The 27,458-nt window shown below is 36.5% G+C and overlaps 1 protein-coding gene across 1 annotated transcript; it reads right to left on the reverse strand.

Moving 5' to 3' along the window:
- Window positions 1–2,534: 2,534 nt before the first annotated feature.
- Window positions 2,535–21,797, reverse strand: LOC100019781 (sulfotransferase 1C4-like). The gene is made up of 7 exons (XM_001372482.3): window positions 21,397–21,797; window positions 19,354–19,479; window positions 13,090–13,187; window positions 12,245–12,371; window positions 11,967–12,061; window positions 9,594–9,774; window positions 2,535–2,923 (listed from the first exon to the last, which is right to left on the reverse strand). Exons 1-7 carry the CDS (start codon window positions 21,569–21,571, stop codon window positions 2,811–2,813), a joined length of 915 nt encoding a protein of 304 aa, XP_001372519.2. The 5' UTR covers window positions 21,572–21,797; the 3' UTR covers window positions 2,535–2,810.
- Window positions 21,798–27,458: the final 5,661 nt, after the last annotated feature.

The raw sequence follows: 27,458 nt of genomic DNA on the forward strand, positions 1-27,458 counted from the left end.
GTATTCTTTGAACACATAAATTATATTCTGGCATATCAAACAAATAGTTCTTTCCTTATATACTGCATGAAAAAGTAATCATAAATCCACTGTTCTTTGAATATCCTACACTCCAAGTCAATTTTTATCTTTCTTCATGTCATTGTTTCCTAGGGATTCAAAATTGCTATTAGTAAAATACCTATATATATTACAGCCTTATAAAAACAATATACCAACAATAATTTTGCCTACACAGAGGCATACAGACTGCACTGTCCATCATTGCAGTCTGATCTGGGTCCATCAGGGCAGCCTTCCCAGTCCACATCATTTCAACCTCACCAGTGGCCATATTGGTGGAACTCTACTTTTATCTCAGGCTCACACTGGTGTGGTACAGGAATCTGCACGATTACAGAGCCGGTTCCTCCACCACCTTTCTAGTTCGCACTACCCTGTGTGAACCGCACTGTGATCTGTGAAGACACAGGAATATGATCGCACCCATGTTATCCAATACCACGGCAGGAAAAAAGAAGGCTCGACACTAGTGTGTGTCCTCTTGTGGTCCATATTTATGTATCTGTAATTATAGACCATAATAGGAAAAACCCATGCCTCACTTCTCCCCACATAGTACAATGGCCCCCATACTCCCCTAGATGCATAACATAATGACTTCCCTTTGCCCAAAAGTCTTTTCCCACATTACTACACAGTACAATGGCTCCCACACTCTCTATAAGAAGGGCCATTATGTTGTGCATCTGGGGGCCATTGTACTATTGAGTTTCCCTGAAAATAAAACAGTCTCATATTAATTTGACCCCCCCAAAACTGGGGTTGTCTTATAAAACACCCAGTGACAGTGGTGGGCTTCTCACAGTAGAGGGCCACCGCTGATGTCACATGCCAGATCACCACTATCCAATGCCTGTGTATAGTACTGGAGGCAGTGCTGGGCCTGTGACACTGTACAGTGCTATCTGAGACAGCGGAGGTTCCAGCACTGGCTCTGATGGGCCTGTTACACCTTGCACAGGTGTGCACTATACCGGGCAGCAGTATACACAGTGCGGAATCCCCTCCCCCAGATCACTGCTCACCATGCTGATGTCTTCCATTGTGCAGCCACATAATCCTTTGTGCAGTGCCTCGTTCTCCTTCAGTTCCTCTCAGAAAAAGGCACTATACAAAGGATTATGTCACTGGAAGTAGTACTGTATGTGAGCTATGCCGTGCTTTGTGGTGCTGCCACATACAGTACTCAAGGAGCACTCTTCTCACTGACTACCAAAGAAAGAGGTGCCCCTTCCAGAAGTGTGGTGGGGACTGGCTAAATGGCTTCAGGGGGCCACATGTGGCCCACAGGCCATAGTTTGGGGACCCTTGCTTTAGGGTTAAGTATGGGTGAATTTGCTTTTGTTGATTTATTTAAAAGTAGACAAAAGAATATTCATCCTGTCTTTAGTCTAGTGAGGTACTAAGTAAGGGTACTTAAGTTATTGTTATTTATTTCAAAGTCTTAACTCCAATTAGGCAAGGAGAACAAAGGATTTCATTTTCACAAGTGCAAACTCAGAATAGACAAAGGGAACCAAGAATTTCCTTTCAAATATATGAATTACAAGTATATTGTTCTGCATTTGATAAGGCAAATTTAGACTAGATATTAATAAAAACTTTGTAATAATTGATGTTAAGTGGAATGAACTACCTCAAGAGACTATGTTTTTACCCTTATGGAAGGTCTTTAAGTAAGGACTGAATAATCCTGTGCCAGGTAGATTGTATTCTGGAAAAAAATTCATTTTGGAGTACATATTAATTCTGAGACCATATCACTGCTCAAGATCCTTCCAACTTTGAAATTCTGTGATTCTAAGTTTTATTCCTCAAGTTAACTGTAATGGAAAGTTAAATAAAATCAATATCCTTAAGAATCAAGATGAATTAGTCTATTAATTTCTTACTTGGGGAACTGAGGAATCTCCAATCTTCAGACTGGACTTGGCAAATTTAATCTGGCAAAAGTAATTCTGTTTTGAACCAGGAGAACAGTGTACACAGAAACTGATACATCATGGCACAATTGAATGTAGTAGACTTTTCTAGTAGCAGCAATGCAATGATCCAAGAAAATCGAAATGAACTAATAAGAAAGAACCCTACCCTCATCCAGAGAAAGAACTGTGGGGACAGAAATGCAGAAGAAAAACATATGATCAATCATGTGGTTCAATGGGTATGTGATTGGGCTTTTAATGTTAAAAGATCACTCTACTGCAAATATGAATAACAGGAAATAGGTTTTGAACAATGATACATGTATAAGCCAGTGGAATTGCTTGTCAGCTCTTGGAGGGGGGAAGGAAGAAGGATAGGGAAAATCCTGAATCATATAACCATCAAAAAATATTCTAAATCAATCTTGGGAGTCATATAGCTACAATATGTAATATATGGATTTGGTGGACTGTAAATTATGGTGGCATAATCAAATAGAAGAGCAAGAAAAATACAGATGAATATATATCAACACATGCCAGAAATATACTAAATTCACTTTATTATGAATAGCATCATGGAAATGCAATTATATTAAATATCTATGGAGAGGGGAATGAAATAATAAGATAGTTCCTGAGATTAAAGGAGCCAGTGGAGAAAAATCTAAAAAGACCTCCAAAAAGTGAGCCTAAAATGTTTCTTATTTTTAGCCATCATTGTGAGAATTTTATGTAGTTAGTGATAAATCTCTTTAGCTTCAGAGTTTTGGGTGAGTTCAGAATTCTTCCTCATTCTGTCTCAATCTCAGATTTTCCTTCTTAGTCATCCATGGAGAAAGAGAGTGTAGTATCAGTCATCTTCTCCTTATAGATTTCATTAAATCTCTCATTCTGAGCTACTGTGAAATGATTTTTCCAGTCTCCAACAGTGCCTAAAATACAACAATGGAATATTAATAAGCATATTTAATAAAATGGATGACACTAGACTTACATTTTAGTGGAAATAGTGCTACCTTGGTACCATGAAGACAAAGGCTCAAATCCTATCTCTAACACTAGGTGTGTGATGATGATGAACAGGTTATGTAAACTCTCATGTTCACTTTCCCTGTTTATAAAATAAGAATAATAAGAGTGAATCTATATATACATGTGTATATACTAGCTGGTAGTGTATTGAGCAAATTATCTTATGTTTATTTAGTGAATATTTTTCAAATTCCTATCTGTATGCTGCCATAAAAGAGGGTAAATTCCTTAAGGGCAGTGATAATTATGTTTTTATCATTGGCTTCTTAGCATCTATCATGGGATAGGACTCTTATCATAGAGTATAATATTAATCACACAGTAGGTGCTTAATAAATGCTTGCTGGTTGTTTGAATGCTTGAAAATAATCAGGTGTAGTAAACTAAAAAAATTGTACATGGTTAAAAATAGCTTTGGGCACATAAAAACTGGCTCATAAGTTCTTCATTGGCTTCACTCTCACTGGTCAGTGTTATTGCTTCTCTCTAGTTTCATTACAGTCCACAGTGTTAATATAAAAATGGAAGATTATCTCCAGGAGAGACAACTTAAGAATCATTGGTCTACCAGAAGACCATGACAAAAGAAAAAGCCTGGACATCATACTACAGGAAATTATCTAAGAAAACTGCCCTGATATTCTAGAACAAGATGGAAAAGTTGAGATTGAAAGAATCCACAGATCACTTCCTGTATTTAATCCTCAAATGACAACACCCAAGAATGTTATAGTCAAATTCAAGAAGTATCAGACCAAGGAAAACATATTACAAGCTGCTAAGAAGAAATCATTCAGATACCAGGGAACCACAGTTAGGATAACACAGGATCTGGCTGTATCTACACTGAAGGACCGAAAGGCATGGAATATGATATTCCAGAAACCAAGGGAACTAGCTCTACAACCAAGAATCAACTACCCAGCAAAACTGACTATATTCTTACAGAGGAAAGTATGGTCATTTAACAAAATAGAAGAATTCTAAGCATTTATAAAGAAAAGACCAGAATTGAGCAGAAAATTTGATACCCAAGTACAGAACTTGAATCACCAAAAGGCAATTAAAAAAAGAGAGAAAAAAGAAAAACAAAACAAACAAACAAAAGAACTTTTTTTTTTAAAAGAGACCCAGTAAGTTAAAATCATATGTATCCCTATAAGAAAAGAGGTCATTGGTAACTCTTAAAACTTGTTATTATCACTCGGGCAGCTAGAAGAAGTACACTTAGAGGGAACAGTGACAAACTGAATAGGATGAAATGACAAGACATAAATAAGTATATAGATATGTGTATGCATAAATACATATATGTATATATACAACTAGAGCTAAAAAAAAGAGGTTAATATTAAAAGGAATGGGAAAAGAACCTGAAGGGGGTAAATTTATTTTTCACAAAGAAGCACATGGCGGGAGGGGGGAGAATATCAATACACTGGAAGGGTAAAGAGGTTGGAGATGGGAAATACTCAACTCTTACGTGCATTAAAATTGACCCAAAGAGGGAAGAACAATCCAATCCATTGGGGCAGAAAATATATTTGCGCCCTTTAGGGAAGTAGAAGGGTAACAAATCGACCGGTAGGGAGGGAAGAAGCACAAGGGAGGGTGAAGGTGGGGGTGTAGTTTAAAAAGACTGCAAAGAAAATAAGGGGGGGAATAAGAAGGGAGGGGGGGAATAGGGAAATAAAATAAGGTTGGGAATTAGGGGGACTGATTCAAAACAAAACATTGGTGTAGAAGGAAATAGTGAAAGAAGAAAAGGCAGGACTGGGAGGACAAATAAAAATACTTGGAAATACACAGCTAGTAATCATAAATATGAATGTGAATGGAATGAACTCACCCATAAAATGCAAGCGAATAGCAGTGTGGATTAGAATCCCAAACCCTACCATATACTGTCTACAAGAAACACACATTAGAAAGGTAGATACACATAGGGGGAACATAAAAGGATGGAGCCAAATCTATTGGGCATCAACTGATAAAAGAAGGCAGGAGTTGCAATCATGATATCTGACAATGCCTGAGTAAAAATAAATCTAGTTAAAAGAGATAGGGAAGGTAATTACATCCTGATAAAAGGCAGTCTAGAAAATGAGGAAATATCAGTACTCAACATGTATGCACCAAATGGCATAGCATCTAAATTTCTAAAGGAGAAACTAGTGGAGCTCAAGGGTGAAATAGATAGAAAAACTATACAAGTGGGAGACCTGAACCTTCCTCTATCAGAACTAGATAAATCAAACCAAAAAATAAATAAGAAAGGGGTAAGAGAAGCAAATGAAATCTTAAAAAAAATTAGAGTTAGTAGATATGTGGAAAAAAATAAATAGGGACAAAAAGGAATATACCTTCTATTCAGTAGCACATGGTACATTCACAAAATTTGACCATGTATTAGGGCATAAAAAATTGCAAACAAGTGCAAAAGAGCAGAAATAATGAATGCAAACTTCTCAGATCACAATGTAATGAAAATAATAATTAGTAAGCGTACATGGAGAGGCAAATCAAAAATTAATTGGAAATAAAACGATACGATTTTCCAAAATTGGTTAAAGAACAAATCATAGAAACAATTAATAATTTCATTGAAGAAAATGACAATGATGTGACATCCTTTCAAAACCTAAGGGGTGCAGCCAAAGCAGTACTAAGGGGGAAATTTGTATCCTTGAGTTCCTATATTAACAAACTAGAGAGGGCAGAGGTCAATGAATGCTCATGCAAATTAAAAAAACTAGAAAGTGAACAAATTAAAAATCCTCAGATGAAGACTAAATTAGATATCCTAAAAATCAAAGGAGAAATTAATAAAACTGAAATCAAAGAACTATTGATGCAATAAATAAGACCAGAAGCTAGTATTTTGAAAAAAACAAATAAAATAGACAAAGTACTGGTCAATCTAATTAAAAAAAAGAAAGAAGCAAACCAAATTGACAGTATCCGAGATGAAAAGGGAGACCTCACCTCTAATGAAGAGGAAATTAAGGCAATCATTAAAATCATTATGCCCAATTATATGGCAATAAATATGGAAATCTAGGTGATATGGATCAATATTTACAAAAATATAAATAGCCTAGACTAACAGAGGCAAAAATAGATTACCTAAACAACCCCATATCAGAAAAAGAAATTGAACAAGCCATCAAAGAACTCCCTAAGAAAAAAACCCCAGGTCCAGATGGATTCACAAATGAATTCTATCAAACATTCAAAGAATGACTAATCCCAATACTATACAAACTATTTGACAGAATAAGCAAAGAAGGAGTTCTACCAAATTCATTTTATGATGCAAATATGGCACTAATTCCAAAACCAGGCACGCCAAAAACAGAGAAAGAAAACTGTAGACCAATCTCCTTAATGAACATAGATGCAAAAATCTTAAATAGGATACTAGCAAAAAGACTCCAGGAAGTGATCACAAGGGTTATTCACTATGACCAGGTAGGATTCACACCAGGAATGCAAGGATGGTTCAATATTAGGAAAACCATCCACATAATTGACCATATTAACAACCAACTGACAAAAATCAAGATTATCTCAATAGATGCAGAAAAGGCCTTGACAAAATACAACACCCATTCCTATTGAATACACTAGGAAACATGGGAATAGAAGGGCCTTTCCTAAAAACAATAAACAGCATATATCTAAAACCATCAGCAAACATCATCTGCAATAGGGATAAACTAGAAGCCTTTCCAATAAGATTAGGAGTAAACAAGGATGCCCATTATCACCTCTATTATTTAACACTGTACTAGAAACAGTAGCTGTAGCAATTAGAGAAGAAAAAGAAATTGAAGGTATTAAAACAGGCAGTGAGGAGACCAAGTTATCACTTTTTGAAGATGATATGATGGTCTACTTAAAGAATCCCAGAGAATCAACCAAAAAGCTAGTCAAAATAATCAACAACTTTAGCAAAGTTGCAGGATACAAAATAAACCCACATAACTCATCAGCATTTCTATATATCTCCAACACATCTCAGCAGCAAGAATTAGAAAGGGAAATTCCATTTAGAATCACCCTAGGCAATATAAAATAATTAGGAATCTATATGCCAAGACAAGAACTATATGAACACAACTACAAAACACTCTCCACACAATTAAAACTAGATCTAAACAATTGGAAAAATATTAATTTCTCATGGGTAGGAAAAGCTAACATTATAAAAATTAGAATCCTACCCAAATTAATTTACTTATTCAGTGCCATATGCATTGAACTACCCAAAAACTATTTTACTGAATTAAAAAAAAATCCGTAACAAAGGTCATTTGGAAGAACAAAAGATCAAGGATATCCAGGGAAATCATAAAAAAAAATGCGAAGGAAGGCGGTCTTGCAGTCCCAGATCTCAAACTATACTATAAAGCAGTGGTCATCAAAACAATTTGGTACTGGCTAAGAGACAGAAAGGAGTACTAGTGGAATAGACTTAGGTTAAGTGACCTCAGCAAGACAGTCTATGATAAGCCCAAATATCCCAGCTTTTGGGACCAAAATCCACTATTTTATAAAAACTGCTGGGAAAAATGGAAGACAGTATGGGAGAGATTAGGTTTGGATCAACATCTCACACCCTACACCAAATATAAAGAAGGAAACTATAAGCAGATTATGTGAACACAGAATATTGTACTTGTCAGATCTCTGGGAAAGGAAAGACTTTAAAACCAAGCAAGAGCTAGAAAAAAATCACAGAATGTAAAATCAATAATTTTGATTACATCAAATTAAAAAGGTTTTGTACAAATAAAACCAATGCAACCAAAATTAAAATGGAAGCAACCAATTGGGAAACAATGTTCATAACAAAAACCTCTGACAAAGGTCTATTTACTCAAATTGATAGGGAGCTAAACAAATTGTACAAAAAATCAAGCCATTCTCCAACTGATGAATGAGCAAAGGACAAGACTAGGCAATTTTCAGTTAAAGAAATCAAAAGTATTAATAAGCACATGACAAAGTGTTCTAAATCTGTTATAATGAGAGAAATGCGAATCAAAACAACTCTGAGGTATCACCTCATACCTAGCAGATTGGCTAAAATGACAGCAAAGGAAAGTAATGAATGCTGGAGGGGATGTGGCAAAGTGGGGACATTAATTCATTGCTGGTGGAGTTGTGAATTGATCCAACCATTCTGGAGGGCAATTTGGAACTATGCCCAAAGGGCTTTAAAAGATTTCCTGCCCTTTCATCCAGCCATAGTACTGCTAGGTTTGTACCCCAAAGAGATAATAAGGAAAAAGACTTGTCCAAGAATATTCATAGCTGCGCTCTTGGTGGCCAAAAATTGGAAAATGAGGGGATGCCCTTCAATTGGGGAATGGCTGAACAAATTGTGATATCTGTTGGTGATGGAATACTATTGTGCTCAAAGGAATGATGAACTGGAGGAATTCCATGGGAACTGGAATGAACCCCAGTAATTGATGCAGAGAGAAAGAAGCAGAACCAGGAAAACACCATACACAGAGACAGATACACTGTGGAACAATTGAAAGTAATGGACTTCTCCATTAGTGGCAATGCAGTGATTCGAACAAGTTGGAGGAATCTATGAGAAAAACCACTATCCACATTCAGAGGAATAACTGTGGGAGTAGAAACACAGAAGAACAAACAACTGCTTCAATACATGGGTCGAGGGGATATGGTTGGGGATGTGGACTCTAATGAACATCCTAAAGTAAACACCAATGACATGGAAATAGGTTTTGATCAAGGACACATGTAATACCCAATGAAATTGTGTGTCGGCTGCGGGAAGGGTGGGGTTGGGTGGGAGGGAAATAATATAATTCTTGTAACCAAGGATTATGTTCTAAATGAGTAAATAAATTAATTTAAATAAAAGCAATGCAAGATATCACTATTAACCACTAAATAGCTGTCATTAATACCAAGAGCCTAGTGTAGGAGTATTTAATTTGAAATATGATGTTTATATTGTAGGAGTGGGAAGGGAACAAAATTCATTAAGTACCTACTACTATGTGTCAGTCACAGTACTAAGCATTTTATAAAAATTAGCTCATTTGATCTTTATAAGAGCACTAGGAAGTAGATTTTTCCCATTTTATACTTAAGGAAACAGAAGCTCATGGAAATGACTTGCTCAGGGTGACATAGCCCATCAATAGCTAAATCTGGATTTGAACTCAGATCTTCCTTACTCAAGGATCTGCCATTCACTTGCCTCTATTTTAAAATTTAGTTCATTCAAAAGTTCAGAACCTTGCTTGAGGGATGTCAGCATTTTTTAATATAATTTTATAATTTCAGATTATTCTGTTAAACACAAGATTATTTTTGTTTAATCAATCATCTCTTAAAATAAGCTTTTTATTCTGATAAATATTTTTATTCTTCAAAGATCTCTATACTTTTGCTTTTATTTCTATCTATGTCTACATTTAATAGCTATAATACCTAGATAAAGAAGGGTAAATGAAAATTTCCAAATGATTTGAAATAAAAGAAAAGAATATTCTTAAGAATATAATAGAAAAATACATATACCTTTTCTCATGAATGGGGAAACAGAGTGGTCCATAATTTCACCAGGAATTGTTGTATAGTTTGCCATTGGATTCTTTTTCATTATATCAAAAGAGGTATGGTAGATGATTTTATCTAAAGCATCTTCATCTAGTTTCTTCCCCATGAATTCCATTATCTTTTGAATCTCATGCTTTGGGTTCTGTGAGAGTGGAAAGAGAAAAGAGAATTTCATTCTAGAGAACAATTTGGGATTATGGCCACAGGGCTATAAACTTTGCATATCTTTTGACCCAGAAATACCACTCTTTAAGCTATATCCCAAAGAGACCAAAGAAAAAAGGAAAAGTACCCCCTGCACAAAGATACTCATAGCAGTTCATTCTTCCTTCCTTCCTTCCTTCCTTCCTTCCTTCCTTCCTTCCTTCCTTCCTTTCTTTCTTTCTTTCTTTCTTTCTTTCTTTCTTTCTTTCTTTCTTTCTTTCTTTCTTTCTTTCTTTCTTTCTTTCTTTCTTTCTTTCTTTCTTTCTTTCTTTCTTTCTTTCTTTCTTTCTTTCTTTCTTTCTTTCTTTCTTTCTTTCTTTCTTTCTTTTTGTGGCATCAGAGAATTGGATGTTGAAGGGATGCCCATCAGTTGGGGAATGGCTGAACAAGTTGTGATATATGATTGTGATGGAATACTATTGTGCTCTAAGAAGTGATCAGGAAGATGGTTTCAGAAAAACCTGGGAAGACTTATATGAACTGATTTGAGGTGACCAGAATCAGGAGAACATTGTACAGCATAAGAGCAACATTATGAGGATGATTAGCTATGAAAGACTTAACTTACTCTCATCCATATAATAATACACAAGAATTCCAAAGGACTGATGAAGGATGCTATCCATCTTCAGAGAAACAACTAATGAACTCTGAGTCTAGATTGAAATACTTTTTCAATTTATTTTCATTGCCCTTTTTTGACACATGGTTAATATGAAATATGTTTTGCATGATTTGATCTATATAATTGATATATTGCTTGCCTTTTCAGCAGAAGAAGAATAATTATAAACTCAAACTAAAAAGCTAATGTTCAAATAAATAAATGACTTATAAAAGATAGTTTACTATTTTCCATATTAAATCTAATACTGGGGCTCTCTGCCTTTGTTAAAAGGTACCCTTTTCAAGGGCACGTTCCCCATTTATGATGTTGTTTCTCTTCCTGGAAATGCTTTCTAGTTTGGCACATTTGTTTATGTCATAGAACTTTCAACCCACTGTAACACAAAGTGCAATATAGTAGAAAGTATGTTAGTTTTTTTCAGTTCCCTTTTATGTGCTCTCTTTCTCAAGGTAAACTCTTGAGGGTGTGAATTGTATTATTTTTAAACCCTTACTTTCTGTCTTAGTAACAAGTCTAAGATATACAGGCAAGATGTAGGCACAAAGGGTTAAGTGACATGCCCAGGGTCATAGGGCTAGAAAGTATCTGAGGTCAAATTTGAACCTAAGACCTTCTGACTCCAGGCCTGGCCCTCTATCCACTGTAGCACCTGATACTCTTACAGACTGTATTTTTGCTTGTTTTTGAATCCACAGTTTTTAGAATAATGCCTAACTCAATAAATACTAGTTGACTTGACTTTTATGGCTAGGAATTAATAGCGGAGTAATAGTCCTAGAACATCACTCTGGAGAAAGACAAGTTTTACTTAGTTTTGTATCCCCAGTACTTAGAACAGTAACTCTTACATAGTAACTGCTTAGTAAATGTTTGCTGATAACTATGTCTAGGCTATAAGAACAGTGAAAGAGGTAAAGAACATTATTCTGGGGAAAGTTCATAAAAATGCCCCCCCCACTGGAATTGACAAGGTATTTCTGCATAAAAAATCCAGAGCCTCAATAATTAGTTCTTAGAATCCTGATAACAGAAAAAATTTCCTTTATACGCAGGAAGTATGTAATGCTTATGCATTAAGAACCTTATTATCAGTGCTTTGTTAAAGCAATATTTAAAAAATGTCTATTACACACGAGAAGGGTATTTAGGGTAATCTTCTATTTCCTTGTATTAAAACACACACACACACACACACACACACACACACACACACTCAGAGACAGCTTACCTTCTGTTGTAGAATTGATAGTAAGAATTAATTCCAGGTAGAAAAGCAGTAAGATCTAGGCAATTGGGATTAAGTGAGTTGCTCAGGGTCATATAGCTAGGAAGTGTCTAAGGTTACATTTGAACCCAGGTCTTCCTATCTCCAGTCTTGTATTTCTTTTCATTAAACCCCCTAATTGCTATCTTCTAAGTATCTTAAGTGCCAAGTATAGTTAACTATACCCAACAGACCCTTAGTAAATATTATCACTTGACAGACTGGCTCTCGTGCTCACCTCCTTCATGTCCTCGTAAAAGAGGTAGAGAATGGGATATTTGTCTTTTGCTTCCCACCATCCTTTTACATGGTCATACCAGGAACCCCAGCACACTGAAAGGCAGGTAAGAAAAGTGCATAAATTAGTTTGAATGGAGGATGCATTCAGGACAGAATGTGGGCCACACAAGAAACTCCTTGATAATTAAGAAGACTGAACTCTTCATGAAGTGGTCAAAGATTTCTCCATATTTTTAGGATTTTGTTGGCAAAAACAATATAGCTGGACTCTGTCACCTTTTCCATTCAGGAAATCTTCAAAATACTCCTCCCAGGTTCCTGGATCAGGAAGTGCTGCGTTCATCTTTTGGAAATGGTAATAGGACACCAAGTTGTCCTTCGCATTTCTTGCCACATAGATTATCTGAAATTGTTCATGGAGGAGGGAAGAAAAAGGAGGTTTTAAAGTGTATTGAGGAAAAAAATTAATAATCTCAGTTAAGTATCATTGATTCGTTCATCAATTATTTATTCTCTGGGTCTCAACTTCCTCATCTGCGAAATGAAGACCCTGGACAAATTGGCTTCTAGTTAGTCATCTGGTATGAATATTGACTAAGCGTTGTAGTGATATAAAGATACAGGAGTCTGCATGTGTCCTGACATCTGTCTAGATTATCTTTTGGGTATGGTAACTATGATCTCAGTGCTGCCCCACAATTATTCTTAGGGGCTGATTTCTTGTGATTCTATTTCTGTGAGCAATAGGAAGGATTCCAAGGTAATTATAATAAGGGAAGTATGTCACTGGGGAGTCAGATAGACTTCTGTTCAAGTCTTTTGAATACATATCAATTGTGTGACCCTGAGAAAGTCAGTGTTACTCTCATTGGGCTGGACAGCTCCTTAAGGCTAAAACTGGAGTGAGTGCCCACATGTTTTGATTAATAAGGGATTTCCTACCTGGTAATTCCTTAGATCAATGAAATTACTGGTCTATCCTCCCTTCTGATCCCATCAAAAAGAAATCCCTGGGGTTAGTAGTAGATTAATATCCTTGAGACCAGGAGAAGTTTGTTTCTAGATGACTGGTCAAAGCCCTCTTTAAGAGGTTCCAAGGAATGTTTATCTCTTGCTCTTACCTTGCAGCCCTTCTCCAAGAAGGATGGTGGCAGTAGCTGAATGGGAAGATGAGTTTTCAGTTTGCGTGGTGATGGCATTGCATTAGCTTGTTCCACACCTACAAGACAGTTTTTGACCATTCAGCATCATTCTTATATTGTGACTCTAGGATAATTTTTCTTTCATTGTTGGAACAATTAAGTGCAACTTCAAGATCATTATAGTTATTTCTAGATCTCAGTGTCCATCTCCACACCATGCTACCATTATCTTCATCTTCCTGTCATTGGAACTGGAACCTTAAACTCTGCTTCTGGGAAACAGAGCTGAGAGAGGTAAGTCTTTGTCTTATCTTAACATGTATTCTTGTCCATGTCTATGCCATATTTGGGTTTAGCTAGTCCATTTCTCTTTTATGTGTTTTCTGCTATTAGAATATATACTCTTTTGAGGTCAGGTGAGGTCCTTTTGTTGTTTGACTGTTTCAGTTGTGCCTGACTCTTTGTGATCCTGTTTAGGGCTTTATGGGACAAAGGTACTAGAGTACTTTACCATTTCCTTTTCTAGCTCATTTGATAGATGAGGTACTAGAGCAAACAGTTAAGTGACTTGCCCCCAGTCGCACAGCTAGTATGGATTAGAGTCAAGATTTGGATTCAGGAAGGTGAGTCTTCCTGACTTCAGGCCCAGCATTTTATTCACTGTGACACCTAGCTGCCTGTTAAGCTTCTTGTTTGCTTCAATTTGTATCCCCAGAACTTAGTACAGTGCCTAGTGAACAGTAAAGATGCAATAAACTATCTGTCTAGTCTTGATTTATGTGGCTATATTTGTATATCATCCCCACTAAATCCTTTATAAAAGGTATCCTCCATAAATTTCAGCAATGAAATTGTACTGCATAGGTTTTGGAATTGATATTACTTCTAAAGTGTGTATATGGTCTGAGTACTACCCTAGTGATGTGGAATGCTTCATCTCTAATAGGTTAGCTATTAAGGTATGGATTCTTAGGGCATGACAACCAATAAAACAACAAAAAAAATACAAAATGTTATCTCCTGCTTCAAAGATAATGGCGGTACAGTTTCGTAAGATAGTTTTTAAATGATCTATAAATATTATAAGATTATAGATCTGAATAAATAAGGTACATCAGAAGCCACTTAATCTAGTTTTCTGATGTTGTAGATGAGGAATCTAAGGCCAAGAGAGGTTAAATGACTTGCTCAAGGACACACAGGTAGACTTCGTAAAACATAGTATTTGAACTTGGATCCTCTGATTTCAAGGTCATTCTGCTAGTATCTTAAGTTTGAAATCTTGCTATTATTTTTGAACCTTCCTTTACTTACCCCTCCTACACCCATCAATTGTTAAGTCCTAGAGAGTCTAGTTTCACATATGATATTTTTCATCTTTATTCACTCTTGCATCTTGCTTCCATTCATTGCCACACCTCATCTCCAATCACTCTTTTGTGTTCCAATTGCTACTGTCCTATTAGAAGCCCTCATCACTTGCCTGGGCTACTGCCATAGCCCTTGGTTTGGTCCTCATGCTTTCATTCTCTGCTTTCTCCAATACATGCTTTATAGTACTACCAGATAAATTTATCTTTTGAAAGGTATAATCATTTCACTCTACTGTTCAAAAATCCTTGATAGATCCAAATTCCTTAGTTTGGCATTCAAGGCTCTCCACATTACACCACCATTTTAGCTGTCCAATCTTATTTCAACTTATGCCCCTTTCCGTACCTTGTGTTTTAGACAATTTGACTACTTACTGCCTCTCATATATACCATGCTTTCCTAAGTTTCCTCAAACATTTTGTCCTTTGGAATATACTTTCTTCCATCTTTACCTGTTAACCTTATTTCACTTCAAATGTCCCCCTTTGTAGGAAACTTCCTTGGATGGTCTCAGTCAGTTGTGATCTTACCTCTATGAGATCTTGAAAGGTACTTCAAATGCAAGTATTAAAGGCATTTATCTTGTCATATTTTCCATCATAGGTATTCTTATACTAGATTAACTCCAAGAGGGCAGTGACCATGTCTTACTTAATTGTTAAATAAAAAATTGCCTAGCCACTGTGCTTTCTTTACGTAGCAGATACTTATTAAATGTTTGTGGAATGGAACTAGATTTTTATATTGCAGGTAGCTGACTTCTACAATGATTTACATAACCTCATGGAGAGTTTCTTTCATGCAGACATATTCCCATTATATCAAGACAAAGACATTGTATAGCCTCCCCCAAAAAGCATAATCACATAAGAATTTAGCCAATCAGGAAAAACTAAACAACAAAAAAGTATACAAAAATTTCCGTTGTGTACATTATGACGTCTAGATAGACAATTGGTTCATCAGTACATATATCCAGGCCAGATAGTACAGGAGGGCAATGAGTTTGGCCCAGTGCTGCATTTAAGTAAGAATGAGCTAGTTCACAATTGGAAAATTGTGTGGCGCTTTTTAAAAAAATTAAGCATAAAGACTTTCTTCAAACAAAATTCCATTTTGAAAACATGAGTTTACTTCCAATAATGCTGTAGAGGTAGAAGTAATAATTTCTGAGGAATTCAAGTTTCTGGCTAAAATGAGTAATTTAGAGATGAATGAAAAAATTGCATACTCCAAACATTGCAGGCATTGCCAAATGACGTGAATGATATCATCAAATAAATGCCTGATTAGAAAAGGAGACAGATGAGCAGGTGGTAAAACCAAGGAACAGTACATATATTACAGTGCTATAATAATGTCTGCAAAATAACATCTAGAGATCCAGACGAAACCAAAGAGTATTTCTGTAACTGAAAAGTAGTAAGGATCTATAGTCATATAGTGCTTCTCTGTTTGTTTCACATGGAGAGGATGCTCTTGAATGGAAAATAACACAGAAGCTGGCCATCAACAGTTGGGAATTGGCCGAGTACTTTTCACCGTAGTGACTGACTGCATTATAGAAGAGTATTATCCAGGTTCATGCATGCATTATGATGCACTTTATGTACTCTATTGGATACATTCTTTTCTGTTTTGCTTCATAGTTAAATTCGTGACTCTGATTACAATTTAAAAATGATACGTCTAATTATTGCAAGTAGCTGGTCATAGAAATGCCATATATCGTGTGCATGTGTTCCCTCATCAGTGTCTGCTCGTGCAGAGAGAAAACACATGGGAAGGGAGGCTGTTCCTCGAACTCTGAGAAAACCAGAATACAATTGTGTTGCGGTGATCTATCTCTGGAAAGGGAGACACACTGGGTTGAGGTCAGGTTGGAGTGAGTGAACCACACTTAAAGAGACAGTGTGCTCTGTGTCTCCTGAGAGGTGAGGCATTTATGTGTTTATCTAGAAATACTGCATAGATATAACTGCGCATCTCCACTACATATTCATAAGTAATGTCTATCTATATCTAGACAGACATTGTCAGGGTCCCCATCTCCAGAAAGCACACTTTGTTTCCATGTTACAAAAGTATAAGATTTGGGTGCTGAAAGTGAATTTTGTCTGGGTTTCCACCCAGATTAGTGAGGTAAAACTCAGGACAAAGAGAATTAAAAGGATTTTATCATAGGTATGTCATGGTCGTAACACCTCTATGGGCTAATCATTGGAGACCAGCAAATGACTTCAGGATGAGCCAGATTTTATTGGCAACTTTTGTAATGAGAAAAAAACCATTTGTCTAGGTTCATGTCCCTGAAAGGTCTTGGGCCATTTCAGCTCCTCCTTAAGGGAGGAAGCATGTAATAATTTCTAGATAGAAACAGACAGGGCTACAGTGACAAATATCAGGGAATACAAAACTTTCCTTTGAGTGGCCTCCCTCTGACACTGACTGACAAGCAGATCTGGAACCAATGGATCACTGAGTCAGCACAACTTTCAACTTGGGTAGGCACTACATTTCAAAAGCCAAAGGTCAGAAAATAGCTTAGTTCAATTAATTATTAATGGAGTGTTTATTTAGTGTTCCAAATACTGAATGAGAGTCAGGAAGGCTCAAGCATATGTACTGAAAAGGAAAAGATCTGAGTTGGAGAGCCAGTTCCAGCACTTAGGATACTAGTGACTTTGGGTTAACCATCGAATACCCCTGAGTCTCAGTTTCTTAATTTATGAAGTAGGACCAATGATAATTGCATTACAAGAGATGCCATAAGGAAAACACGTATAAACTAAAAAGTACTATAAATGTTATTTTACATGTATACATATACACTGAAAGAGAGAGACTGAGAGAGACAGACAGAGAAGGAGTAGCAGTATGGTAAAATGCTAATGTTAGAGGCAAGAAGGCTTGAGTTGAAATCCTGTTTTAGATATCTACAAATTGTGCAACCTTGTATTACTTAACCTCTCTTGCCTTTACTTTTCTCATCTGTAAAATGTGGGAGTTGGATTGACCTCTAAATTAGAGGAGTTGGGGATAGTTAGGTGGTTCAGTGGATTGAGAGCTAGGGCCAGAGACAGGAACTCCTGGGTTCAAATAGTATCTCAGATACTTCCTAGTTGTGTGACCTTGGGCAAGTCACTTAACCCCCATTGCCTAACCCTTACCACTCTTCTGCCTTAGAACCAATGCATAGAATTGATTCTAAAATGGAAGGTAAGGGTTAAAAAAAAATAAAGCAGAAGACTCCAACTCTGGAGCAAATGGATCATAAAACTTCCTAATGGGGCCAAACCAGATTAAAATGTAGTTAGAGTATTTTAAACAAAATAAAAAGAAATACCCCATGGGATAATATTTATTTGTGCTTTTCCAAATCAATGTGTGACAGGATCCATTCCTATTTGTGTGTGACACTACTGCCCTAAAGACCCTTCTGCCTCTTAATCTATCTTGTTATGAGCCAAGAAATGATATATCATGCTGAATAATGGGTCAGCAGTCTTGAATTTCAGAATAGGCTGTGTTTGTAAAGTTCACTTGTAAATAAATTGTTTAGAACTTAAACTTTTTTTTTAAAACCAAAGATAAAATGTTATATGAAGTGTTTAAATTGTCCACTAACAAATAGAAATTGATAATATAACAGTATAACTAAAGCACCAAGAGAAGCGATGTCATTGTTGTTATTATTTTTTAATTATGTATCCTCTGTTTTGCCCTTCTCAACTTGGTGGTAATAAGAATGAAAACTTTTTCAGTCCTAAGTCCCTGGGGAGAGGGGCTAAAGCCCAGGCAAAGAGGCTAATAAGAGGTTGTTAAAGGAATGGTGGACATCTATTGCCATCAACCTCAGTGGCACTTTTTTAGTTAGGTTTGTTGTTTGTTCTTGCTTACCCTTGTTAAGTCCATTCTTCAGTCACCCCACTTTTAAACTTCCTAGTTGTTCATATTTCCCTAAGCACCCCTCCCTTTTTACAGAGATTCCCCCAAATCAGCATACTTATTCTTTTTCAGTCTTGTCTCTGAGGCAAATACACTTTTCTCTGGAGCCTTTCAAAAGGATTTTGCCAGCGAGTCTTTGTACAAAAAGATGTGAAGCCAGAATCATCCACATTTCAGAGGAAAATATGTGATTGATTTAGATATTTGGATATTTTGTCATAACATCTATTGAGTGTGGAGCTTTTGGAAGGGGAGGGGGTTTAGGAATTCAGTTCTTAACATTCCATTGATCCTTCTGGGCAGTCCTGTGAATCTTCTAAGACCCCTTCTCAGAATATTTTTCAATAATTGAAAGAAATGCTAGATTTTAGTTAGAAGCCAGTGAAAATCAAGATGTAGGTTTCCCCCTGCCTCAATAAAGTTATGGATCCTCTGAATGGGACCCTTTGGGTCTGAGACCCCAGATCAAGAATCCTCCCTATGGGAAAAGAGAGTCTCTGGGATTATGGCTGTGTGAACAGATAAGATGAGACTAGTGCTCTTGCTCAAGAGACCAGTGCTGGTATGGGAGAATCTATTGGCAATAATGCAGGAATGAGGGATGTTTGGGGGTAAGGTAAGGGATTCCTCTCCTTCCTTTGATCACTACTAGTCCTGCTACTGCCTATACTATTATAAAACATTGTGCATGGACTGATGATGGGAAAATGTGAGAAGGGTAGTGCTGTTGTTGATCCTAGGCAGCAGCCAGAAATTGAAGGGAAAGTGAAGACAGAAAAGAAAAGGGTAAAGATAAATTCTGAGTAGAGAAAAAAAAAACCCAATAGAGGATTTCTCTTTCCTTTGTTCATGTGTTGTCAGGGAATAATTAAGTCAGGTGTTTAGAGTTAAGTGTGGTTGTGTGCCCATATTGTCACTTACCAGATGGTAGTGATGGAATTTTCCATTCAACGAAAGCAAACCGAAGGTGAGTAGGGGCTCGTTTACATTTCTCAATATTACCATCATTTTGTATCATGTCTACTATCTCCTGGGTCCATGTTGTTCCTTATTCCACAAAAAGAAATGAGAATACAAGTTTGAAAGAGTTCTTGATTTTTAAAATATGGAATGACAGCTATTCTGTATATGCTAAATTCACAAAGCAATATAGAACAAAATTCCATATTGTTTTGTCAAAATCTCATTATTTGTAAATATAGATAAAAAGCATTTTATAATGGTACTCTATAAAGGAATGAATATCTTAGTCTTTATTTGAGCTTTTCATTCCTCCTGGGAATGGAGCATTTAGTATCTCACCATTGACCTTAGGCTCATGTTGAAAGTATTTCCTTTTAGAAAATAGCTATCTCCTTTTTTAAGCAGCAGGGTCCAGTATCAAGAACACTGGATTTTTAATCATAAGACCATGGTTGGACTTTTAACTCAGCTATATTTAATAATTATCCTTGATTATTGTGTCAAATAAATTTTATTTATGTATGGATTAGACTAGAATGGTTCTCAGACCTCTTCCAATTCTGCAAAATTCTATACTATTTTGAATTTTAAAAATTATATTCAGCATGGAGACTTTTTAAGATTGTAATTCCTTAAAAATGAAACTTTGTGTATCTTCTATAACATGACAAATATGAAAATATGTTTTGCATGATAACACATATAAAATCTATATAAATTGCTTATCATCTCAGGGAAGAGGGAATGAGCAGAGGAAGTAGAGAATTCAGAACCCCAAATGATAGAAAATGAATGGTAAAAAGCATTTTTACATATTATTGGAAAGAATAAAAAAAACTGAAGTAATGAGGTTGGTACAGAGCATGAGACTTGGCTTCAGGAAGACATGTTTAAATTCTGCCTCAGTCACTTACTAGTCATTTCACACCCTTGGTAAATCACTTAACCTCTGGGCTTTGGTGTCCTCATCTTTAAAATGGGGATAACAATTGGCACCTACCTCACAGGGTTGTTACAAGCATCAAATGAAATAATAGATATAATGTTATAAGTTATAAAGTTATAAATAGTTGCAAACTTTAACATGTTATATCAACGCTAGCTATTATTGTTAGGAAATTCTTAGTCTTTGACTCTACCTGAAAACACTCTATTACGCTATTTTCCACAGAGACTAATGTAGTCAGCAATTTTCTGAGTCAGTAGAAATTTGTTAGTCAAATTGTATTAGGGAGAAAGTTGGTCATAAAGTTTGTGCTAATTGATAAGAGCAAGAAATAGATTAGAGCAAAAATTTACTCATTATGACAACAATTGACCTTTATCCTTCCTCTCTCTCTCTCTGTGTCTCTTTCTATAAGAGGATTATAAGGACAGCAAACATAAAATAATTTTTTTGGTGAAATAGGTAGAGGAGAAGTAGGGATCAGGATCACTGAAGCTCAAGCTTCTAATAAAATTTTCCCATTTTTAAGAAGAGTTAATGTGTCTACATGCAAACACATGTACACATGTACAACACACAGGATGTATCTAGCCTTCCTTCAAACACTCATGTGTATTCTTAGAACTCTCCTCTACAAAGATCTTTGTAAACTGATTCGAAAAATAAGGCAGGTCTTGTCATGCTCAAAGAAGGAAAGCAGAGCTTAGACTTGATCAGATTGCCTCTTTATCTTTTAAAGTCTCCTCAAACCTCTCATAGGGATGCTCTTTAATCTATTTTAGTGACACCTCTCTCCTACTTCAGTCCCCTGAGAAATGGATCAAATCTCTGAAATTGCAGTCCACGTTTATGCAATATCTCCAAATAATCTCTCTCTCTCTCTCTCTCTCTAGAAATACATTCATCTAAATCCTGCCCTCCCTTGTAAACCCAGTGCAGATTTTTACCTATTCTAGCATCCTATCTGTATCATTTGACTAAGGAAATATTTATTAAGGCTCCACATTATGTAAAACCCTTCCCCCCAACTTCCCTCAAGCCCTTCTTCCCCAGACCTGCTTTGGGATAGGTTGAAATAAGGAGATCATCTGGCTTGGCTTGAAAGTTCCAGATTTCATCCCAGATATCACAAGTGGGTGTAGGTTGAAGAATCCCCTTTATGTAGTCAACTCCAATTCTTTCGTTCTTCTTGAGGTTCAAGTTCAAATGCTTCATCTTTGTTAAGGCCATTATGGTCAGAATTCAAAAGGCTGCTTCTTACAAAAAGAGAGTGCCTTCCTTATTTGCAAAGAATCACATACCCTGTAGATTAACAGATAGATATTATAGATTAACACAGAAAGATTTTAAAGCTGAGCTAACTGTCACTGTTGGAACTTAGCTTTCAGTCCTAAATAAGGAAGAAAACAAACAAAAGACTTTTATCCAATTGGCTTTGAGTTACATAAGCCACATGACTGTTAAATCTCTGGAATGCTCACGTGGTGAGTTTTGTTTTCTGACCCTATTTTTCAAGCCCAATTTACTAATAAAGTTCTTGTTGATGGTCTTGAGTCTAAAAAAAAAACAACAAAAAACACCCCAACACCGATGTTTTCATTAGTTTCTTCATTAAGGCAGAGATGGGGCTGAATTGAATGCCTCTCTCAACCTATGCTTTTTAGCCCCTAAAGTTGGCTTCTAATTGAACTTCCTGAAAACCGGGATGCAATTGTCTCAGAAATCCCGGGCTTGTTGAGAGATAAGGAGGCGTCCTGCAGAGAAGACATTTTCATAAGTTTTACAACAGTGATGAAGTTTTGAGCAAACAGTTTAGAAAGGATCCTTTTATCATTTTCAAAGTACAAAATAGAGAGATTTCCTGTGGAGAGTCAATTCTCTTTTCCTAATCAAATGAGATGATATTTGAACAGAGCTTAGCACAGTCCCTGGCATATTGTGGGGGGGGGGGGGGTTAATAAGCTCTGGTTCCCTTCCCCTCACTTCCTCTCTTGAGGTGAGATTCTATTTATATACCTGGATAACTCCTCTTCATTAATTATGTGGAAAACCCAAAACTTTTGAAAAAAAAAGACAGTAATTATTTACATTATATGGAGATTGTCCACTACAAAAGACGCCCCCTTAGGACATTTAAATGAGATTTTAAAGTAAAATTAATCTTATTTGACGTGCCCCAACCCCCAACATAGCTGGTGTATGTTAGGAGCCTTACCTGGATTAAATAAAATATTATCCTATTTTTCTTCATTTCTTACCTTCACGTTAATCTTCATCTCACCACAAATGACTGAAATTTTAGACATATGGTGACTGAGCAAAATTCTGAGAGGAAGGGAGACAAAGTTCTGGCATCCAATTAATCTAAAAATCAAATATGGATCATTCAGGGGTTGAATTGTCACCAAATTTGTGACTCTTATTTCTTCTTCTTCTTCTTATTGCTTGTGTTGTTCTCATTCTATTTTGTCTGCCTGTCAGCCATTTCACAACTTGTGAGCTCCTGTGAGACAATGATACACACAAACAAATCTATGTTTCTGTGTGCTAGGAGCATTCAGGAAACTAAAACTGTAATCACCTCTGAATTATTCCTTTCCTTTTTTATTGCCATGCAAAACACACTTCCAAATAGCCCAAACTGCAAAATAAAATCCATGATAACACTGATGTGAAAGAGGACTTCCTCAGAACTGCTAATGAAAGGGAGCAGGGATGCAGACTGTAGTTCATGCAGATGGGTAAAAGCAGTTCAAGCCAGTGTGGGAGCAGGAGAGGGAGGAGGGAAGTAGTGAGGCAAGTCCACCTCTGGAGCAGGGTAAAGTCTTTGGGGGCTTAATGATATCAAGAATTTTAACAACCCTTCCCATTTTGATAGTGCTTTTTGGTTTGCAAAGTGCTTTCTATTCATTATAGTATTTGATCTTCTCAAATGAGGACTGAGAGTCCATATAGTCTAACTGAGGAAGAATTCAATTCAGTTTAACAGATAGAGGACATGCTAAAAGTTTAAGCCAGAACTAAGATTCTGGGGACACCCTGTACTTATCAACCTTGTACCAAAAGCAAATCTTCCTGAATCTGATAGGCAAATTGAGTGGCTTCCAAAGGACCAGCAATATGCTGTGGAGTTTTCATCCCTTCTTAAACTTCCTAGAACTCCCTAACTAGGAAAATGGTATTAGGAGAATTTTGCTCATTGATAGAGAAGACAGGGAGGTAAACCACACAGATAATGGAAAGAACACTGGATCAGACATCAGAAAATCTGTGCTCAAAACTTGCCTTTGCCATGTCCTATCTGTGAGACTAGGAAGAGCCACAACTCTTTAAAGAAGACTCAATTTTGCATTAGTACAATGAGAACAGTTGGACTTTTTTGTATGGTGGACCACTTGGACATCCTGGTAAAACTGATGGCTCCCCTTCTCAGAATGATATTTTTAAATGCATAAAATAAAGCCTGTAGCATCCTAAAGGGAACCAATTATGCTGAAATATAGTTATTGGAACATTTAAAAGACCAAGTTCACCCACCCTAGGTGAGGAACCCTTGGAAATTATCTGTATGGCCCCTTCCAGCTCTCACTCTGATTCTTTGAACAATAGAATGGATAGAAGGTCTACTAACAAGCAGGATGGTTTGATGTATCTCAATTTAATCTTTTGGATTATTCTTGGGAAGGTTTGGGCCAGGCAGTGGTAGAGGACCATGACACATGGGGAGTGTTGGGGAAACATGTACAATGGGCTTGGCTAGATGGATCATTACTCAGCCTATGTCAATGCAATTTACCTAAATTCCTGTGAATTGATTCATCTGGAGGAGACAGAGGAAGTTCATAGGGGAGAGAGGAGTAAGGTATAAGAAGACTAGAAAGAGAGGAGGGGACAGGTTATTTGAAGAGTGATCAGGGAATTTTGTTTGTTTGTTTGTTTCTGAAGGTGATAGAGAGCCACTGGAGCTTATTGAGTGGAGGTGGGAGGTGGCTGCTGAAAAGAGAGTTTGGATTGGAGGACCTAGAATGTTGATGCAATAGTTCAAGTATGAGGTGATGAGGGCCTGGAATGGAGTAGTAGCTGTGACAGAGGAGAGAAGGAGCTGCATAAGAGAGAGAATAGAAAATTAAAATGGATAAGATATGGCAAGAAATTAGATAGGTGAGGTGAGAGCGAGGAGTCAAAGATGACACCTAAATTGTGCAGGTAGGTACCTGGGACGTTATAGGGAGAAAACTATGCCTTCAAGGAGCTTCCATTTGTTTTATATTCTATAGCTTCCATTCCATCACACATAATTAATTAGGCCATACATACAAAGCAAATTAAAAATAATTTCAAGTGGAAAAGGGAGAGGAATAGTAATTGTAGGGATTGGAGAAGACAGTAAGAGTTAAGCCTTCCCAGGGAGCCAGGACTCATAAGAGGGAGGTCATTTCAGACATAGGAGACAGCCTGTGACAGACAGTGTTTAGCAAGTGTACCTATTTGGCTTGTGTATGATGTATGTGAGTGGGAATTATGGGAATACACACGCACACAGAGAACTTCTTTGGTTCTTTTCATTTCATAAAACTCAATATCTTCCCACATTATTTTCTTCTTCATCCTTATCTCCTGTATAGAGATGGTCCATCCACTTGCTAAGGCAAGCCATTCTTCATGTACTCTTGATCCCACTCCATTTTCTATCATATTACTTCTACTATCTTTTCTTTTACCTCCCTTTTAGCTTACACCTATCTTATGTTTGCCTTTTGTTATTATCTTATTCTATGTTCTTAATTTTTTTTAGTGAGCCAATAAATCTTATGTGATCCTGATTCTGGTTCCTTGATATTTGAATTATTTTTTTTTTCTGGTCACACACACACACACACACACACACACACACACACACACACACAGACAACACACACATGACCTGTCTTAGATTCCACACTAAGTATTGGTTCCAAGGCAGAAGAGTGGTAAGGACTAGGCAATTAGAATTAAGTGACTTGCCCAGGGTCACACAGCTAGAAAATATCTGAGGTCACATTTGAACTCAAGACCTCCCATTTCAAGGCCTGGTCTTCTATCGAGTTAGTTACCTACTTTCTCCTTGTAATGTTTTTCTTTAGCCCGAAAATTCAGAATTTTGGCAATGATACACTTGGGTCTTTTTTTTTTTTAAAGAAGATGATTGATGGGCCATTCCTTTCTTCCATTCCATTACCCTCTTGTTATATTTCTGAAAAATTTCTTTAATTATTTCTTGAAATATGTTATCCAGACTTTTTTTGGCTATGGATTTCAGGTTGTTCTTTGATTATTAAGTTTTTATCTTCTTCACCTGCTTTCAAGATCAGTTGGTTGTTTTTTTTATATATGAGATATCTTAATTTTTCTCCATTTTGTCTTTTTCTTAAATTTGATTTTAAGAGTTTCCATTTGATTTTTAGAGAGTCCATGAGATTTTGTACCTCTTCTATCAAGTTATTGATCCTTTCCCTCTCCAATTCTTTCCTCTATAACTTTCTTTTTCTTTTTTTTAAACCCTTACCTTCTGCCTTAGAATCAATATTATGCATTGGTTTCAAGGCAGAAAGAGTGGTAAGGTCTAGGCAATGGGGGTCAAGTGACTTGTCCAGAGTTCATAGCGAGGAAATGTCTGAGACCTGATTTGAACTCAGGACCTTCTGTCTTTAGACCTCACTCTCAATCCACTGAGCTACCCAGCTGCTCCCTCTTATTTCTTTTCAAATTTATTTTTAAAACTCTTGCATAATTTTTTCAAAGTACTCTAAGTTCCTGTGAAGGTGTTTTTTTTTTTGTGAGGTTTAAGTGTTTTTGAGTTATTCTCTTCTTTTAGGTGTGTGGCTTGGCCATTCTTAGCATGTAAAAATTATTTTCTTTTTCTTCTTACTTTTCCTCTTCTTCACCACCTCCTCCTCTATCTTTCCTGGGCAAGTCACTTAACTCTGCCTCAATTTCTGCATCTGTAAAATGTTCTGGAGAAGGAAATAACAAACCACTCCAAGATTTTTGCCAAAAAATTCTGAAATGGAGTCACAAGGAGGTGTCAGAAATTAGTGAACAACACACAACACAACTTTCCTTTACTCCAGTCATTTTTCTTTAGTCCTTTTCCTTTGCCTCAGATACCCAAACTGCACTTTCTTTTGTTTAGCTCTTTCTTTTGGATAGAGATATAGAAGATAGATAAGTCTTTTCTTGAATTCTCAGTTAAATTTAAGATATTCTGCTCTGGTATGAGAGGGCTAGTTGAGGCTTTTTCCTTAGTATCTAAGTTTTTCCAATTTTATTTCTTTTTCTCTCAAGAAACTTATTTTTGCTAAGGCAACTGAAGATCTTAAAAAAACAAAAATGTCAGTAGTATCTAAGGCTTCATTTTCTTTTTAATGATGGATTTCCATAGGGAACAGATTTTTAAAAACTCTCTACAATGGCCTATGGCCTAACAAATAGCTATTTAGCATTCACTTGAAGATTCCAAATGGGGGAAAAATACACTAACTACCAATAGCAATTCTACTTTTGGAACATTCTATTTTTTGGGAAAGTCTGTTTCTGTTCCTTTTACCCATTGTTCTTAATTCTGACCTTTGGGGTCATATGGAATAAGTCTTTCCTATGGCACACATTCAAATATTTGAAGGAAACTCTTATTCCTCAAAACATCTACAGTTTCTTCGGTTGCTCGTTGCACTACATGATCTTGAGACCTTTCTTCATCCTGGAAACTTTCATTAGATGTTTTCCAGCTTGTACTTGTGTTCTGATGAGGACAGAGTCCATTGGGACTGTTACCTCCTTTGTTTTGGTCTCCATGCTTCTCTTGATGCATTTTTTTTTGATGCAATAACACATTCTTTAATATAATTACAACATGAGCTAATCAGTGTAGATACTGGAGAATACAATATGGCATAGAACAGCAACATCAGAAGCTGCTAAGGATAAATGTAATATTGATTAATATTGAAATCGCTCATTTAGATATAGAGTCTGGGACCAGGGACAGAAGCTTTGTGACCAGAGGTACTAAGTTTGAAAGAGTTATTGAAGACCTCTCAACACCAGCTTTTTTGGCTGTCTATCACACCACTGATTC

The sequence above is a fragment of the Monodelphis domestica genome, chromosome 8, assembly GCF_027887165.1.
Source record: "Monodelphis domestica isolate mMonDom1 chromosome 8, mMonDom1.pri, whole genome shotgun sequence".
In the NCBI taxonomy this organism is placed as follows: Eukaryota; Metazoa; Chordata; class Mammalia; order Didelphimorphia; family Didelphidae; genus Monodelphis; species Monodelphis domestica.

Coding starts and splice junctions, on each gene's coding strand:
- LOC100019781 (XM_001372482.3), bottom strand. CDS start 21,571: ATGGCCTTAACAAAGATGAAGCATTTGAACTTGAACCTCAAGAAGAAC. Junction 13,188..19,353: donor AATTCCATCACTACCATCTG/GTAAGTGACAAT, acceptor ACTGTCTTGTAG/GTGTGGAACAAGCTAATGCA. Junction 12,062..12,244: donor AGATTTCCTGAATGGAAAAG/GTGACAGAGTCC, acceptor CCTGCCTTTCAG/TGTGCTGGGGTTCCTGGTAT.